The sequence below is a fragment of the Cnephaeus nilssonii genome (genome assembly GCF_951640355.1).
Source record: "Cnephaeus nilssonii genome assembly, chromosome: 20".
NCBI lineage: Eukaryota > Metazoa > Chordata > Mammalia > Chiroptera > Vespertilionidae > Cnephaeus > Cnephaeus nilssonii.
In genome coordinates this window covers 37,082,980-37,097,816 of record NC_137091.1, presented here as the reverse complement: position 1 = coordinate 37,097,816, position 14,837 = coordinate 37,082,980, and the positions used below count along the sequence as shown (strand labels likewise).

At 48.7% G+C, this 14,837-nt stretch overlaps 1 protein-coding gene across 2 annotated transcripts in view; it reads right to left on the bottom strand.

Moving 5' to 3' along the window:
- Positions 1–12,313, bottom strand: part of ACTN4 (actinin alpha 4) — a 76,334-nt gene extending 64,021 nt beyond the window's left edge. The window contains exon 1 of one of the 2 annotated variants that reach the window (XM_079800369.1): positions 12,043–12,313. In XM_079800369.1, coding sequence (XP_079656495.1) covers positions 12,043–12,204 — 162 coding nt within the window. In that variant the 5' untranslated portion in view covers positions 12,205–12,313. The remainder of the gene's footprint in view (positions 1–12,042) is intronic. The other variant, XM_079800368.1, reaches the window with a different exon arrangement.
- Positions 12,314–14,837: the final 2,524 nt, after the last annotated feature.

The following is a 14,837-nucleotide window of genomic DNA, read 5'->3' as shown; positions in this document are numbered from 1 at the left end:
AGGTGGAGTTTTATTTTTTTCTATTTAAAGAATAAGGATAAACATATACACACACTTTTCTCCCCTCCTATACAGCTACTTAAAAGATTTAACAAGTTCACATGGGTATGCTGCCAGGAGAATGGAAACCTCACCATTTTCTTTCCAGATGAAGCAGCTGGGCTGGCCATGCCATTACAAAGACACCTTCATATTCCTTCCCTCCTTTATATTGTGTCGACAAGGTTAATTTTTGCTGCCAAATCCTATCAAGGGCAGGGCAGAGAAAATCCCAGCCCATGTTCACAATGGACATTTTATGATCCATGAGCTTCTTGCTGAATGCTGTGTGTACAGTCAGGAGTGTCTATTGATAGACCCAAGCTCTCTCTGTTCCTCCCTCTCTGAGTAAAAGCCACATAACTAGTTTGACAAGGTGTGCACTCAAATGGGGAGCCATGGGCCAAATGAAATCTTCGAGTTCCTGGATTGGCTTTCAGTGGGGTCTGGAAAGCTAAACGCCTCAGAGTGAATCGGCCTGCATGCCTGTCTCCCAGACCAAAGAAAACAAGGGGGAAATACTGAGTAAATGGAAGAGGGATTTACAGAGAAAGGGAGGACCTAGGAAAAGAGCCAGTTTAAAAAATCAGGCTTCCTGCCTTCCCACTTCAAAGAAGGAAACACAACACTTTACCAGAGATGCTTTGTAAATCAAGCAGCCTCTTGATGGGACCGAAGGGGGCTGGAATTTGTTCATGGGGTAAAAGTTAAGCTCCCTGAGAGACACTACAAAGCTATATGAGTACACAGTGCCATAAAACTCCAGATTTAAAAGTTACCAAGGCTTTAATCAAACACAGGTGTCTCCTGCAGCAATGATCACAGAGATAATTGAAGCTTTTGTTTGGTTTAATGTTCTACAGTCCTGGGGTTCCCACTTTAGAAGTCAGTTCTGGTCTGGCCTGTCCAGGAGGCCTGAGAGGAAAGGGTTGAAGTGACAGTTTTGGAAGCATGAGGTTCCTGGCCTACTATAGTCTAAGAGGGACAAAATTTGCATATTCTAGGCCTCAACACCAATTCTAACAAAGCTCTCAGAGATCTGGCTGCGCCCAGCTTTCCAACATGCCCTGCCCCGAACCACTTTGGCCTTCTTTCTTTTCTCCGTGCCTCCACACTCTAGTTCCCTCTGCTTGGAACAGCCTTAGTCCAGTGCTCTCTCGGCTCTCTCTTCCTCACTCGTGTAAAAATAAGAGCACAGGCTTGAGAGGCAGGCCTTCCAGGTTCAAATCCTGACACTGTCACTTGGGCAAGTGGCTTAAACTTCCATGGATTCATTTTTTGCTCCTGTCCTGTAAAGGTTAACAACATCTATCTCACAGGATTACACAAGTCAGTCCGTGTAAAGCACTGAGAATAGTGTCTAGTATGGAGTAATGTGCTAGCTATTATTTAATTCCTGGTACATAATCCTATCTGAAAATCCCATTTTATTGACATGCTTGCTCTCTGTCTCCCACAAGCCTGTGAATCAAGAACATATAAAAATGAAAAGAAAAAAAAAAAAAAGAACATATAGAAATGAGATGGAAGATGGTTTGCATTTGGTCATCAGGGTAGCCAGTGGCCAATCCTAAAGCAGAGAACAGCTCCCAAAGCCCCTCAACGGCCCACACTCTGACATAACTGAACCCACAGAGTCTGAATGGCTACTCAGACGTCTCATGTTTAAACTATGCTTGGAATGTTTGATAGGAACATGCATTTATTTTTAGGCAAAAAAATGCTCCTAAGCTAACCCTATGGCCCTGTAGCAGGCCGTATTTGGCAAGGACTGCCTTGTGGTTGTTTATTAAAGAAGCCCAGAACTTTCTCAAGTCCAAGGTAGCTGCTAAGAGAACTCAATGCACTGTGAGCGTCTATTGTTATGGTCAAAGCTTGTTCCCTTTGAATCTCTGGAATGTTTCTGTGCAGCAGGTAAGAGCTGCTCACCTTCCCCAGCTTTGGCCCAATCACCCCTAAAAAAGGTTCACAGCTCTTTTCTGTGGGTTGTCCCTGAGTTGTGAGTTAATGTAAGTTAAAAAGGAAAGGGAAAGTTTGTTTCTCAAAATGGTTAAGAAGGCCCTTCAAACTGGTCTAGGTATTCCCTTTCATCCCACCAGTAGACGCAGTACTGGGTGACTTCAGACCTGACATCTCTGAAAAAGACATCTTGATACAGACCATTCTGTTTTACAGAAAGTCAAATCCTACCAGACTTGGCAGCATAGCTCAAATGATTAAAAAAAAAACACACAAAAAAAAAACTGCCTCACAATCCTGGTGATGTTTACCGTCTGGATACCTTCCAGGACTGGTTAGCAGACAGCCTGTAAGAAGGGTTGATTCATCAGACTGCCCTTGAACAAGCTTGGCAAGCTGGCTGCTTCCAGACATTTTGAATTCTGAAACGGAGTTTATTTCATAGGCCAAAACTGGAAGATCATACAAACCTAATAACATTTAAAAATAACAAAAACAACAACTGACTCTTCCAAATACAAGTCATGCCAGCAACAGGCAAAGAAGCACTTGGGCCCCAACCGGTTTGGCTCAGTGGATAGAGCGTCAGCCTGCAGACTGAAGGGTCCCAAGTTCGATTCCGGTCAAGGGCATGTACCTTGGTTGCGGGCACATCCCCAGTTAGGGGGTGTGCAGGAGGCAGCTGATCGATGTTTCTAACTCTCTATCCCTCTCCCTTCCTCTCTGTAAAAAATCAATAAAATATATTTAGAAAAACACACACACTGGGTAAAAGCATTTAATATTTTTACCAGACACTGAGTCTAATGCTCATTTCCTTAAAGAAGGGGGAATAAAAAGGGGGAAAATGGTTTATTTACTGTCAGAGTTGGAGTAGGAAGGAAGTGGATTTTTTAAAAAATGTTATCATGGAATGAACTGTGCTGGGATTTGCTGGAAACTTGAGTTCTTTTTGTCAGTGTTTGTGAAAGCAGGCAAAAGATGCAGGCACATTTTGCCCTGCTATTGAGAAGTCACATAGCTGAGATTCCAACTCTAAACGCCTAGAGAAAAAACATACGTCCCAGCCACAAAACCAACAGCAGCTTTCACAGTGTACTCTCCTTTTTCTTCTCCCTCTCTCATGTGCAAATACACACCCCTAGTCGATAAAACGGACTGGCCCAAGTCCTATGTCAGGGAACAGGGGTCCCTGGTCCCCCTACCCAGCATGGCCACCATGCATGAGAGTATTTTCCTGAGACCAGTTAGCAGCATCAAATTTCTGTCCAGTGAAACCAACATTCCACCATTAGAGATGCCTCCCTCTGGTTCGAAGGCACTCCTCCCCAAAACAGTAAGCAAGCAACTCCGTTTCTATGGTAATATCAACCAAATACCTCTCATTCATACACCCAGATTTAGACTGATAGAACACTAATGTGTGACTGTTCACACATTGGCATACTAAGGCCATGACTTCCGGCACTGCCCTTAGCGCTTGGTAAAGGAACGCCTGTCATTTCAACAATGCAAGCTGAAGAAGCAACCGCCACAACCTAAGTTGTTGAATCACTTTCAAACTTCCTTCTGAGGTTTTTACTAACTTCAAACTGGCCTTCTTCCGGCATCAAAATGAAGCATTATAGAAAGAAAGAAGGAATCAAGGAAAGAAGGAAGGAAAGAAGAAAAGAAAGGAAGGAAGGCAACTTTTACTTCCTGCCATGCCCCCATCCTGGATGGCTGCTAATTAAGACATTCTTTTTTTTTAAATATATTTTTATTGATTTCAGAGAGATAGGAAGGAAGTGGGGGATAGGAATAGAAACATCAATGATGAGAATCATTGATTGGCTGCCTTCTGCACACCCCTTACTGATGATTGAGCCCACATCACAGGCATGTGCCCTGACTGAAAATCGAACCCTGACCTCCTGGTTCATAGGTCAACGTTCAACCACTGAACCACACGGGCCAGACTAATTAAGGCATTCTTAAGAGCTGAATCAGATTCATTACTACACAGGAGGTAAGATATGAAAACTCTTCACCTTAGGCTTTTTGGAGATTAAAAAACCAAATATGTTCCTTTCACACACGGAGAACAAGGAGTAAGGAGTGCTGCCTGCCTTCCCGTCCACCTGGACTGTGCCTTCTACTACTCTCGACAGCTGTCAGGGATGGGGGAAAGATGAAAAGAAAAACCCACTAGAAAGCCAGTGACAAACATCACTCGGCCCCACACCTTTGGGGGAAAACTTTAAATAGCATAAAACAAACCACAGTGTCTTCTTTATTCCTACCCAAAGCTGTAGACACAAATGCTATTGTACTGCTAGTGCTCTAGCATCCCATTCAATCATTTCAACACCATCACCGATATTTCCCAAGATGACTTCACTGTTTTGCATAGTAACTGCCACTTCCAACTATTTCTGCACCATTTGGATAGTTCCACTGGAAGACAAAGAATCTGTTCTGCTCTGATATTTGGAAAAAAAAACATTTAAATAAGCCTTTCTTAACTCTGCAGGAGAGCACTGCTTTCCTTTCAGAACTCAGGATTCCAATACCCAGATGGGGGAGCAGTATAGTTGATGCATGGGGGCAGCCAAACTTGAAGTGTATACGTGTAAGAAAGCTGTGGAGTCTTAAAAAGAAAAAGGTGCCCAGAGGCATGGCTAAGTGGTTGAGCTTCAACCTATGAACCAGGAGGTCATGATTCGATTCCCGGTCAGGGCACATGCCTGGGTGTGGGCTCCATCCCCAGTGTGGGGTGTGCAGGAGGCAGCCGATCAATGATTCTCTCTCATCATTGATGTTTCTCTCTCTCTCTCTCTCTCCTTCTTCCTTCCTCTCTAAAAAAAGAAAAAGGTGTGTGGGGAGCAAGTGCTGAACCTGCAATTCTTAAATTTACCATGTGGCCCTGGTTTCCTAAAAAATAAAAATAAAAATAAAAAATCCTAGCCCTGACCTGTTTGGCTCAGTGGATAGAGCGCCGGCCTGCAGACTAAAAGGTCCCAGGTTCGATTCCGGTCTAGGGCATGTACCTTGGTTGCAGGCACATCTCCGGTAGGAGGTGTGCAGGAAGCAGCTGATCAATGTTTCTCTCTCATAGATGTTTCTAACTCTCTTTCCCTCTCCGTTCCTCTCTGTAAAAAATTTTTAAAAAAATCCTAACATTTGGAAGCAAAGATAAATCCCATGTCAGCCAGCTATGAGTGACATGTTCAAGTCTGGTAGGACACTGGGCAAGCAAAACGGGCTGTGAACTCCTGGGTATGTCACTCTGCCCTGAGTCCAGTGACAAAGTTTTTTCCAAGGTGGCACGCACACATGGTAGAGTTTAAGCTTATCCACATTCTATATTAAACCTTGAATCACAATGAGAAAGTTATTCCCTTTGATTCTCTTGTAAACCTTCTGATTACTTCAAAGAGAACGTCTCTGCTTGATAGCACCTCACCAATACCTGCCCCCCCCCCCTCTCTCTCTCTCTCTCTCTCTTAAATAAGTTTACTATTTTTTTATTTGTTGTTAATCCTCACCAGGGTATTTTTTCCACTGAATTTTGGAGAGAGTGGAAGGGCGGGAGGAAAAAAGAAAGACACAGAGAGAAACATGGATGTGAGAGAGACATTGATTGGTTGCCTCCTATGCAGTGGGATCGAACCTGCAACCCAGGTACTTCCGCAACTGGGAATCTAAACCTGACACCCTTCGGTGCACAGCCACACCAGCCAGGGCACTGCCAATCTCTCTCTCTCTCTCTCTCTCTCTCAAAATTGATTTCAGAAAGGAAGGGAGAGAGAGATAGACACATCAATGATGAGAGAGCAAGAGCATCTTTGATTCATTGATCGGCTGCCTGCTACACACCCCACAATGGAGATCAAGCCTGCAACCTGGGCATGTGCCCTGACCAGGAATCAAACCATGACCACTGAGCCTTGTCAGCTGGGCCTGCCAATCTCTTTTTAACAAAGGGAGCAGGCCTCTGGCCCAGAGCCTTCAGCAGGAATAATACCTAGCTAGAATTTAGCAACATGGTTGTTTTCAGCCTGTTTATTTTTGCCATTTTCTATTTATGGCCAGAGAAGCTGGGTTTTCCGTTTACCACACTCACAACTTTCCCTTTTAAAACAGGTTTAAGAAGACAAATTGACTTAAAGCTACAAAGTATGTGAAAGTGGGTATGGAAAAATCGCAAATGACTGGTTTAGGAAAAGCGCAGGTGGGGGTGGGCGGGACAACTGCTCTGGCTGAGCAACCACTGTCCCTTCTGAAAACAGGATGGTTCCTCACATTTGGGGGCATGAGGACTCATCCTAGGAAGGCAGGAGCCAATACAGAAACAAGTGGCAAATAGCAAATCCCAAGGAAGCTCAATCCACTCGCTTTTAGATAACACTTCAATAAATTACATTTAAGAAAAAGGCCGGAGTAACTGCTGCCCAGACTGAAGAGAAAGCAAGCAAGTTACACAACCAGCTTTTTTAAAGACTTTCCACGGACATTCCAAGTAAAGGCATCTGTCGTTTATGAGGGAAAGGAGATGGGGCGGGACATAAAAGAACAACACAACCTAAACGCACACCACCCAGGCAAACGTCTCAGGGATTTTTATCATCCCAGAGACCACTACTTGGATAGAACTTCCCCAACACTGGTGTCAGCACTCTTGCCAGTTACATGTATGCAAAGATTCCACTTTCTGGAGAAGCCAGGGTCCTTCTCCTCCCAGCCAGTTGGTTAATTTCTCCTCCCAATCAGATAACTCTTTAAACAGAGGTTGGAATTTTAAATTTTTTGTTTCTCTTGATTCACTGAACCTTACACTACTTGATACCTGGGATACTGACTAAAATGTAACTCATAAACCTTCTTCAAGAAAAGCAAGTGTTACTTGTGCCACTTTCACTTTAACAAATTCTGGTGCCTAGAATGCCAATACTGTAAAACTAACTTTCCTTATATGTGTGCTTTAATTTTTCCTGGAGACTCAAGCCACCCATGATATAAAGACTTCTTTCAAACCTCATGGATGAAGGGATTTGTATCTGTCCCAAGTAGAAACTTCCGTCTACTTTTTTAGTAGGTCAGTGTTTCAGTTACCACTGCCATTGAATTACCAAATTGCTATCACTTGCATCCTATTTCCATGAAAAAGAAAGGGGGAAAGGCTTAAGGTAACAGGAGTGCTTTTGTTATTCTGTAAAACAAATACATAAATAAAGGCAGCGGAAGAGACTGAAGGTGATGATGAGAGCATGGACATCACTAAGTGAAAGAAATAAGGATAAAGCTAGGGGATCTAGAATATACTAATATCAGGGAAGAGATAAATATGTTGACAGTTTAGCTATTCAGAAAACTTCAAAGTTAGATATTCGCTAATTATTTTTGCTCTCCCCCCCACCCACAAATAAAACAGCAAGAGAATTTTTTTTTTTTTTTTAAGAACAATCCTTAGCCCTAGCTGGTTTGGCCTGCGGACTGAAGGGTTCCGGGTTCAATTCTGGTCAAGGGCAGGTACCTCGGTTGCAAGCTTGATCCCTGGCCCTAGTGGGAGCAAATGTGGGAGGCAACCAATTGATGTGTCTCTCTCACATCGATGCTTCTCTGTCTCTACCCTTCCCTTCCACTCTCTCTAAAAATCAATGGGAAAATATCCTCGGATGAGGATTACTAAAAAATAAAAAATATATACCGTAAAAAGAACAATCCTTAGATCTGGTCAAAGGCGTGTATAAGTCGCAGCACACTATAAATCAATATTACAGCAAAAGCCTAGTGTTCACAGTCTCAAATTCCTTGAGCCTTCCCAAATCAATTCTTTTTTTGCTCCATTCTCTTTGCAGTCATCTGCTAAACAACATTGCCAGATAACTTACACCACTCATTCAGTTAACTCTGAAAATGGGCAGTGTCTGGCCAAAGTCTGCCATGACTGTAGTATATGTTTAAATGGCAGAAACTCCCCACCTGAGGCTTAAGATTGGAAGCCAGACTTGTCTCTGCTGTCCTGACATCTGATTAAGAGGACATTTTGAGAGTGCAATCCTACATTTTAACTGACCTTCCTGACTGCATCTCAGGAGTTTAGCAGCAGCAGCAGCAGCAGCAGCACCTGGGTATTAAAACACCACCCTGATTTCCTGGGTTGTTTTCCTCCGAAACTTTCACCAAACTTTCCCCACACAGCAGCCCACTCGAGGCCAGGCAATCGGCTGCCATTAAATGAAACCATTGGCACCAGTTTCCAACTGAAGAGTGAGTCAGCTCCCTGCTGTAAAGTAGTCTCCTTACTGGTCTCTGAAGCTGGAACCAGGGAGGGTGTTTCAAAAGGCAGAGGGCAATCCTCGGTCCACATCCTGAACTACTGGAGATTAGATGAAGCAGCAGGCACCACTCCACAGCACCAACCAGATTTCAGCTCTCAACTGAATTAGTATGAGCGGCTACAAGGGACGCTGAACTCCTAGGCCATCTTCCCACACCTCTACAGTCATCATAAAAGCCTCGTTCTAAAACACATCATGGGAGAGGGAAAATATATAGTGCTAGCAGCTGAATAGCTTCCCCTACCCCTCTCCCTGAAGGCAGATTATACCTGCCCCTGCCACCCCCCCAGTCTTATTTCTAAATGGCAACAGAGTTTGGTGGTGGTGGTTGTGTGTTTTGTTTTTTTGTAAGTATGTTATTCGATTTGGAAAACTGCAAAGGACATGTTAGTCTTAGCCAGATCCTAAGAGGCAAGCAATTAGAGTAATGGAACAAAATAACAGATGGCTTCTTTGGGGCCTCCATCATCAACCTAAAAAACACACAAAACACCTTCTTGGGCCCTAGCTGGTTTGGCTCAGTGGCGAGAGCGTCAGCCTGCGGACTGAAGGGTTCCTGGTTCGATTCCGGTCAAGAGCACATGCCCAGGTTGCGGGCTCAATCCTCAGTAGGTGTTGTGCAGGAGGCAGCCAATCAATGATTCTCATCACTGATGTTTCTCTCTCTCTCTCTCTCCCTCACCCTTTCTCTCTGAAATCAATTTCTTGGAGAAAAACAAAACACCATCAGAACTTTCAAATAATTAACTCACATTTGATACAGCCTGAGCCAAAGGTCAGGATCTAAACACCGAGGCCCCGTAAACAGTGATGTTTCAGTGAACATGCAAGCTTAGCAAAGGCGGCATTTCCGCTTGCTGTGATTAAGTTCTGGAGCAGCTGTCACGAGACCTCACCTATCCAGGAGAATAGGTGGTGACCAGGCTACCCAAGTTCCAGCTTCGGAGACCAATTCCCTCTTTCAGAAATTGGAAGAGGGAACTGTAGCCCAGAACTATAATTGTTGGGGAACTTACTCAAAAATCAGACCTGTCCTTCCCCAGAACTCCTAGGGTCTTCTTGTGTCATAACTGTTGCATAACCTACTTATCAGGAAATGCCTTGGTTACAGCGGTTCCTAGAAGTCAGAGCAAAGGTAAAAACTTTAGGTAAAATTAAGAACCACAGGAGCCACAAACACCCTGTGACTTGGGCCAATCCTTGTTTAAGTCCTAGAAGAATTCAATTCCACACGATTTAAGGGCCTACGGATGACCTGGACACAACTTTTTAGAGTGAGGATGCACAAGACATTTACAGAACTGCCATTCTCCCTGTGACTAGTGGCTCAGCCTTGAAGAGGCAAGAAGGCAGTCTGTCATTCACTAAAGCAACACTGCAACATGGAAAAATCCAACTATCCTGTTTGGGTGTGTGGGGGTGGGGTGGGAGAGGGTCCTCTTAGAAAGAGAACAGCACCAACTTGTGTACATATTCCTTTCCATTACTCTTTCCTCTTTTCCATAAAGGATCCCTACCCCATAATAGGAAAGTGCACAGCAATGAAGTAAATTTCCCCCCAAAGAACAGCTATGTGTAGATATTTGCTGTAGCAGGTATAAAGCAGGACGTACTGGAATCTGGCCCTTACGGAGAACCTAAAGCACTGGTATTACAACACACTGAGCCACCCTTTCCTTCAACCTGCCTGGTCACTGAGGATGGAAGGAGGGAGAATGACACACAGCAGCAAGGCCTCGGGGTTCCGGTGAGTCCTGGTCCACACCCAGAGCTGGACGGTGCCCCAGCCTCACCCTGTGTGACGGGAGCCTATAACCACAAAGGAGCATACACTACCTCCCACAGGAGAGGGAACTGAGCTGGCAAAGGGAGGCACTTAGGGAGCAGTGGAAGGAGGGAGGGAGAAGCAAGGTTTCCCTTTCCTGCCACTGCTCAAGCACCTGGAGCAAGAGAAGACAGATCCCAGACATTCTCCAAAACAACCCCATGGCACTTTGCTCCCCTCCCAACTTTCCAGGTCTCTTGGCAACTCTTAACCTTTTCCGAGCCGGCACTGCCTCAGGTAATAAATAATTGTTCCAACTGCAGAACAGATCTCCCGTTCCCCTCAAAAAGCATTTCTGTGTCAGATGATCTCAACCTGCCCACCCTGAGGCAGGTGGGGCAACAGGTAAGGACGCCACCCACCTCCCCCATCACGGAGGAGGAAATCCAAGCAGAGGTTGGTAATTTACCCAAGGTTATGCTAGGCCCCACCCCAGGGAGGGCTTGGAACAGCTGCTCCCTTCACCCTTTCCCCTCCGGACGGGGCTGCCGAAGCCCCAGAACCACACACGTCCATCTTTGCAGGCCTGGAGGAGAGAACTGCACTGAGAGATCAGGGTCTTACCCAGGACCACAGAACCGTTCAGTAACCAACCCGGGAAGAAAATGCAGACCTCCGGAACACACTCAATGCTTCCAACTCCAAGGACCTCCCACCGGCCTCCGCTCGCCCGCCTGCTCACACACACAGTGCTCTCAGCACACGCTCAAACCCTCTCCCGTACCAGCCCTGACACCCCACCAGTGTCCCCTAAACACAGACCCTGCTTTAGGAGCTCTTCGTGCCCCCCCCCCCCCAAACACAACTCTTCCTACTTTCCAACCTTCACAGCACACACTTCCAACCCGGAGCTGCACCGTCAGAGCCTCCCCCCCCCCCCCGCCCCCAAACGCCTTCCCGGTCTCTCCAGCACAGGACTCCTTCCTAGAGAGTAAGCTCCCCCCGCATCGGCCTTCCCGCTCCCAGTCCCGCAGGCTCCTCCGGCTTCGCTGCACCTTCCACCTCCCACCCGTTCTCGGAAAATCCTCCCCAAAACCATGCCAAAGGCTCTCTATCCCCGGCAGCCTCTCCCACCCGCAGCCATTCCCGATGCCTATCTCCCCCTTTTCCCTTCAAAAGGGGGCACCCCGAATACACCTCACCCCTTCGGGAACTTCTCGTTCACAGGTCCCTGCCCCGACCTCCCTCCCCGCCCCCCCCCCCCCACACACACACCTCCCCACACCCCAGCCCACGTCTCCGCACCCACTCCTCAGCCCCTCTCCTTCCCACGTCCCAAGCTTGGTCCTCCCACTCCTCTGGCTCCTCCATCCCTTCCTCGCCATCCCACTCCATCACAGCCTTCCGGAACCTTCGTCCCCTTCAGCACCCCCACCCTGCGGCTCCCACAACCCCCACCCCCTCCCAGCCTTTCTCTACCCCCAAATAACCCCTCCGCCCTCCAGCTCCTCTGCGGGCTCCCTCAACCCCAGTCCGGTCCTGACCCGCAAATTCGACTCCCCCGTTTGTTTCTCTTTAGCGCCCAGCCCTTCCCTGTCGCCTCAGACCCCAATTCCATTTGAGATTCTCCAATCACCTCCTCGGTGCCCCCGATTCCCCGCCCCGCCTTCCAATTCCTTCATCGGGCTCCCGGAGTCCTTTTCCTTAAGACTTCCACATTCCCAACGGGGCCGCCAATGATTTGTTCCAGAGTCCCAATTCTTGCTCAAGTTCTGCGATTCCTTTTCAGGACTCCAAACCCACCCCCCAGACCCGCCCATTCCTTCTCAGGACCCCCCAGTTCCCATCACAGACCCTCCAATCCCCTCCCAGGGACCTCCCACCCCCTTCGCGGCCCCCAGCCCCCCCCCCCCCGAGGAGCCCCCCTCCAGCCGGTCCGGCCCGCAGGCCGCGCACCTTGCGCTGCTGCTTCTCCCAGGCCGGGTCCAACAGCAGGTCCCGGTCCCAGTCGTCTTCCTGGGCCATGTAGTCGCCCATGCTACCCCCGCCGCCGGCGCCGTTGCCCGCGCTGCTGGGGCCGTACTGGTACGACTGGTTCGCCGCGTGGTAGTCCACCATTCCGCCGCCTCTCGCTCGCCCACCGGCCGGTCCGCTCCCGCCTCAGCTCCCGCCCCTCTGCCCGAGCTGCTGCTGCTGCTACCGCCGCCGCCGCCGCCGCCGCTTCAGCTGCTTCAGCCCGCCCTCGGCCCGCGCCTGCGCACTGCCCGCCACGCCTGCGCACCGCGCCGCCGCCGCCCTCCCGCGCGCGCGCGTCGGCAGCCCTGGAAAGCGCCGGGACGCTCCGTCCTCGGGAAGCTCGGCGCCTGCGCAGAGCCCACTTTCCCCCGCCGCCCCTACGGCTCCGGTAGGAGCCGCGCCCCTTCTCCCGCAGGAGCTCGCGCGGCCTCGCCGTGTGGGCGGGGCCAGTCGGGAATGATTCACCGGGCGAGTCTGGTCCTCAGGCCTTAACCTGCTCTGGCGGGGAATGAAGTCCCGCTCGGCAACGCAAATTCAGCAAGTATTTATTAAACGCCTGCTGTGTGCCAGACCGTGTTTTACGCATCGGCAGGAAACAAGATGGGCAAAAGTCCTTGCCTTCATGGAGCTACTTTCTAGTGAAGGGAGTCAACCAACAAAATTTTAAGATGTACATAGTATATTGGAAGGTGAAACGTGTTATTGAGAAAAATCAAGCATGAGCTTAAATGTGAAGTAGTCAGGGTAGCCTTCGTGGAGGAGGACGTTTGAACAAAAATCGGAAGGATTCATGAGATGGACAGTGGAGTTAGGTTAGGTCAGTGGTCGGCAAACTCATTAGTCAACAGAGCCAAATATCAACAGTATAACGATTGAAATTTATTTTGAGAGCCAAATTTTTTAAACTTAAACTTCTTCTAACGCCACTTCTTCAAAATAGACTCGCCCAGGCCCTGGTATTTTGTGGAAGAGCCACACTCAAGGGGCCAAAGAGCCGCATGTGGCTCGCGAGCCGCAGTTTGCCGACCACAGGGTTAGGTAAACTGGAATAGACACTGGCTGACTGGGAAGGTGGAGGACTTTTTGGACTTTCATTCAACAAACATTCACTGAACTCCTATATTGCCAAGCCCCGTTCTTGGGGGCGGGGTGCTAGGCATGATAAGCGTGGCTAGTTCTCAAGTGGCTAACATGGTGGACAACAATAAATAAGTTAATGCATACAGATAAGTGACCTTACCACATTAATAGGCATCTCAAATCCTATATAATAAAGAGGTAATATGCAAATTGACCACCATGGCCTCGCACAAGATGACCGCCCCATGTGGTCACAAGATGGCTGCCACAAGATGGCATGCAGGGGAGGGCAGTTAGGGGCGACTGGACCTGCAGGGAGGGCAGTTAGGGGCAACTGGGCTGGCAGGGGAGGGCAGTTGGGGGGGGCAGGCCTGCAGGGGAGAGCAGTTGGGGGTGACCTGGCCAGCAGGGGAGGGCAGTTGGGGGCGATTGGGCCAGCAGGGGAGCAGTTAGGTGTCATTTGGGCTGGCAGGGAAGTGGTTAGGGGGCGACAAGGCTGGAAGCGGAGGGCAATTACGGGCTACCAGGCCAGCAAGGGAGGGCAGTTGGGGGCAACTGGGCTAGCTGGCAGGGGAGGGCAGTCAGGGGTGACCAGGCCGGCAGGGGAGGACAGTTTGGGGGGACCAGGCCTGCAGAGGGGGGGAGCAGTCTGGGGCAACCAGGCCTGCAGGGGAGGGCAGTCAGGGGTGACCAGGCCGGCAGGGGAGGGCAGTTAGGGGCAACCGGGCTGGCAGGGGAGGGCAGTTAGGCGTCGATCAGGCTGGCAGGGGAGTGGTTAGGGGATGATTAGGCTGGCAGGCAGAAGCAGTTAGGGGCAATCAGGCAGGCAGGCAGGCGAGCGGTTGGGAGCCAGCAGTCCCAGATTGTGAGAGGGATGTCCCAGATTGGAGAGGGTGCAGGCTGGGCTGAGGGACAACCTCCCCCACCCCCCCCTCATGCACGAATTTTGTGCACTGGGCCTCTAGTTTAAATAAATAGAGCTGATCTCCTGCCCTGGCTGGTTTGGCTCAGTGGATAGAGTGTGGGCCTGCCGACTGAATAGTCCCGGTTGGATTCTGGTCAAGGGCACCTGCCCAGGTTGCAGGCTCGATCCCTAGTAGGGGGTGTGCAGAAGGCAGCCAATCAATGATTCTCACTCATCATGGATGTTTCTATCTCTACCTCCCCCTTCCTCTCTGAAATCAATAAAAAATATATTTTAAAAAGTAAATAAATAAATGACATCCCACATTAAAAAATAATAATTAAAAAAAAATAAAGCTGAGCTCCTGATCGTCCTCCCAAAACCTGATCACCTCACAGTCTTGTGAATGAATCCCCCATCCTTCCAGCTGCACAGGCAACAAACCTTGCAATCATCCTTGATTCCTCTTTGTCTTCACACCCCATATCCAGTTCTTCAGGAAATTGTCAGTTCCATCTTCAAAGTATATTTAGAATCCACCCACTTTCCCCTGCCCTCATGGCCCCACCTGGTCCCACCTACATTAGCCTTGTCTTTGCTTGGACCACTAAGCAGCCTCCTCACCAGCTCCCAGCTTTCTCCAGCCCCTTTCCCACAAGAAGCCAGAGGGAGCCTGTGAACATCTGAGTCAGATCAAGTCCCTCCCTCTTCTGCCCAGAACTCTCCTTCCCTCCGCCCCTAGCACTACACT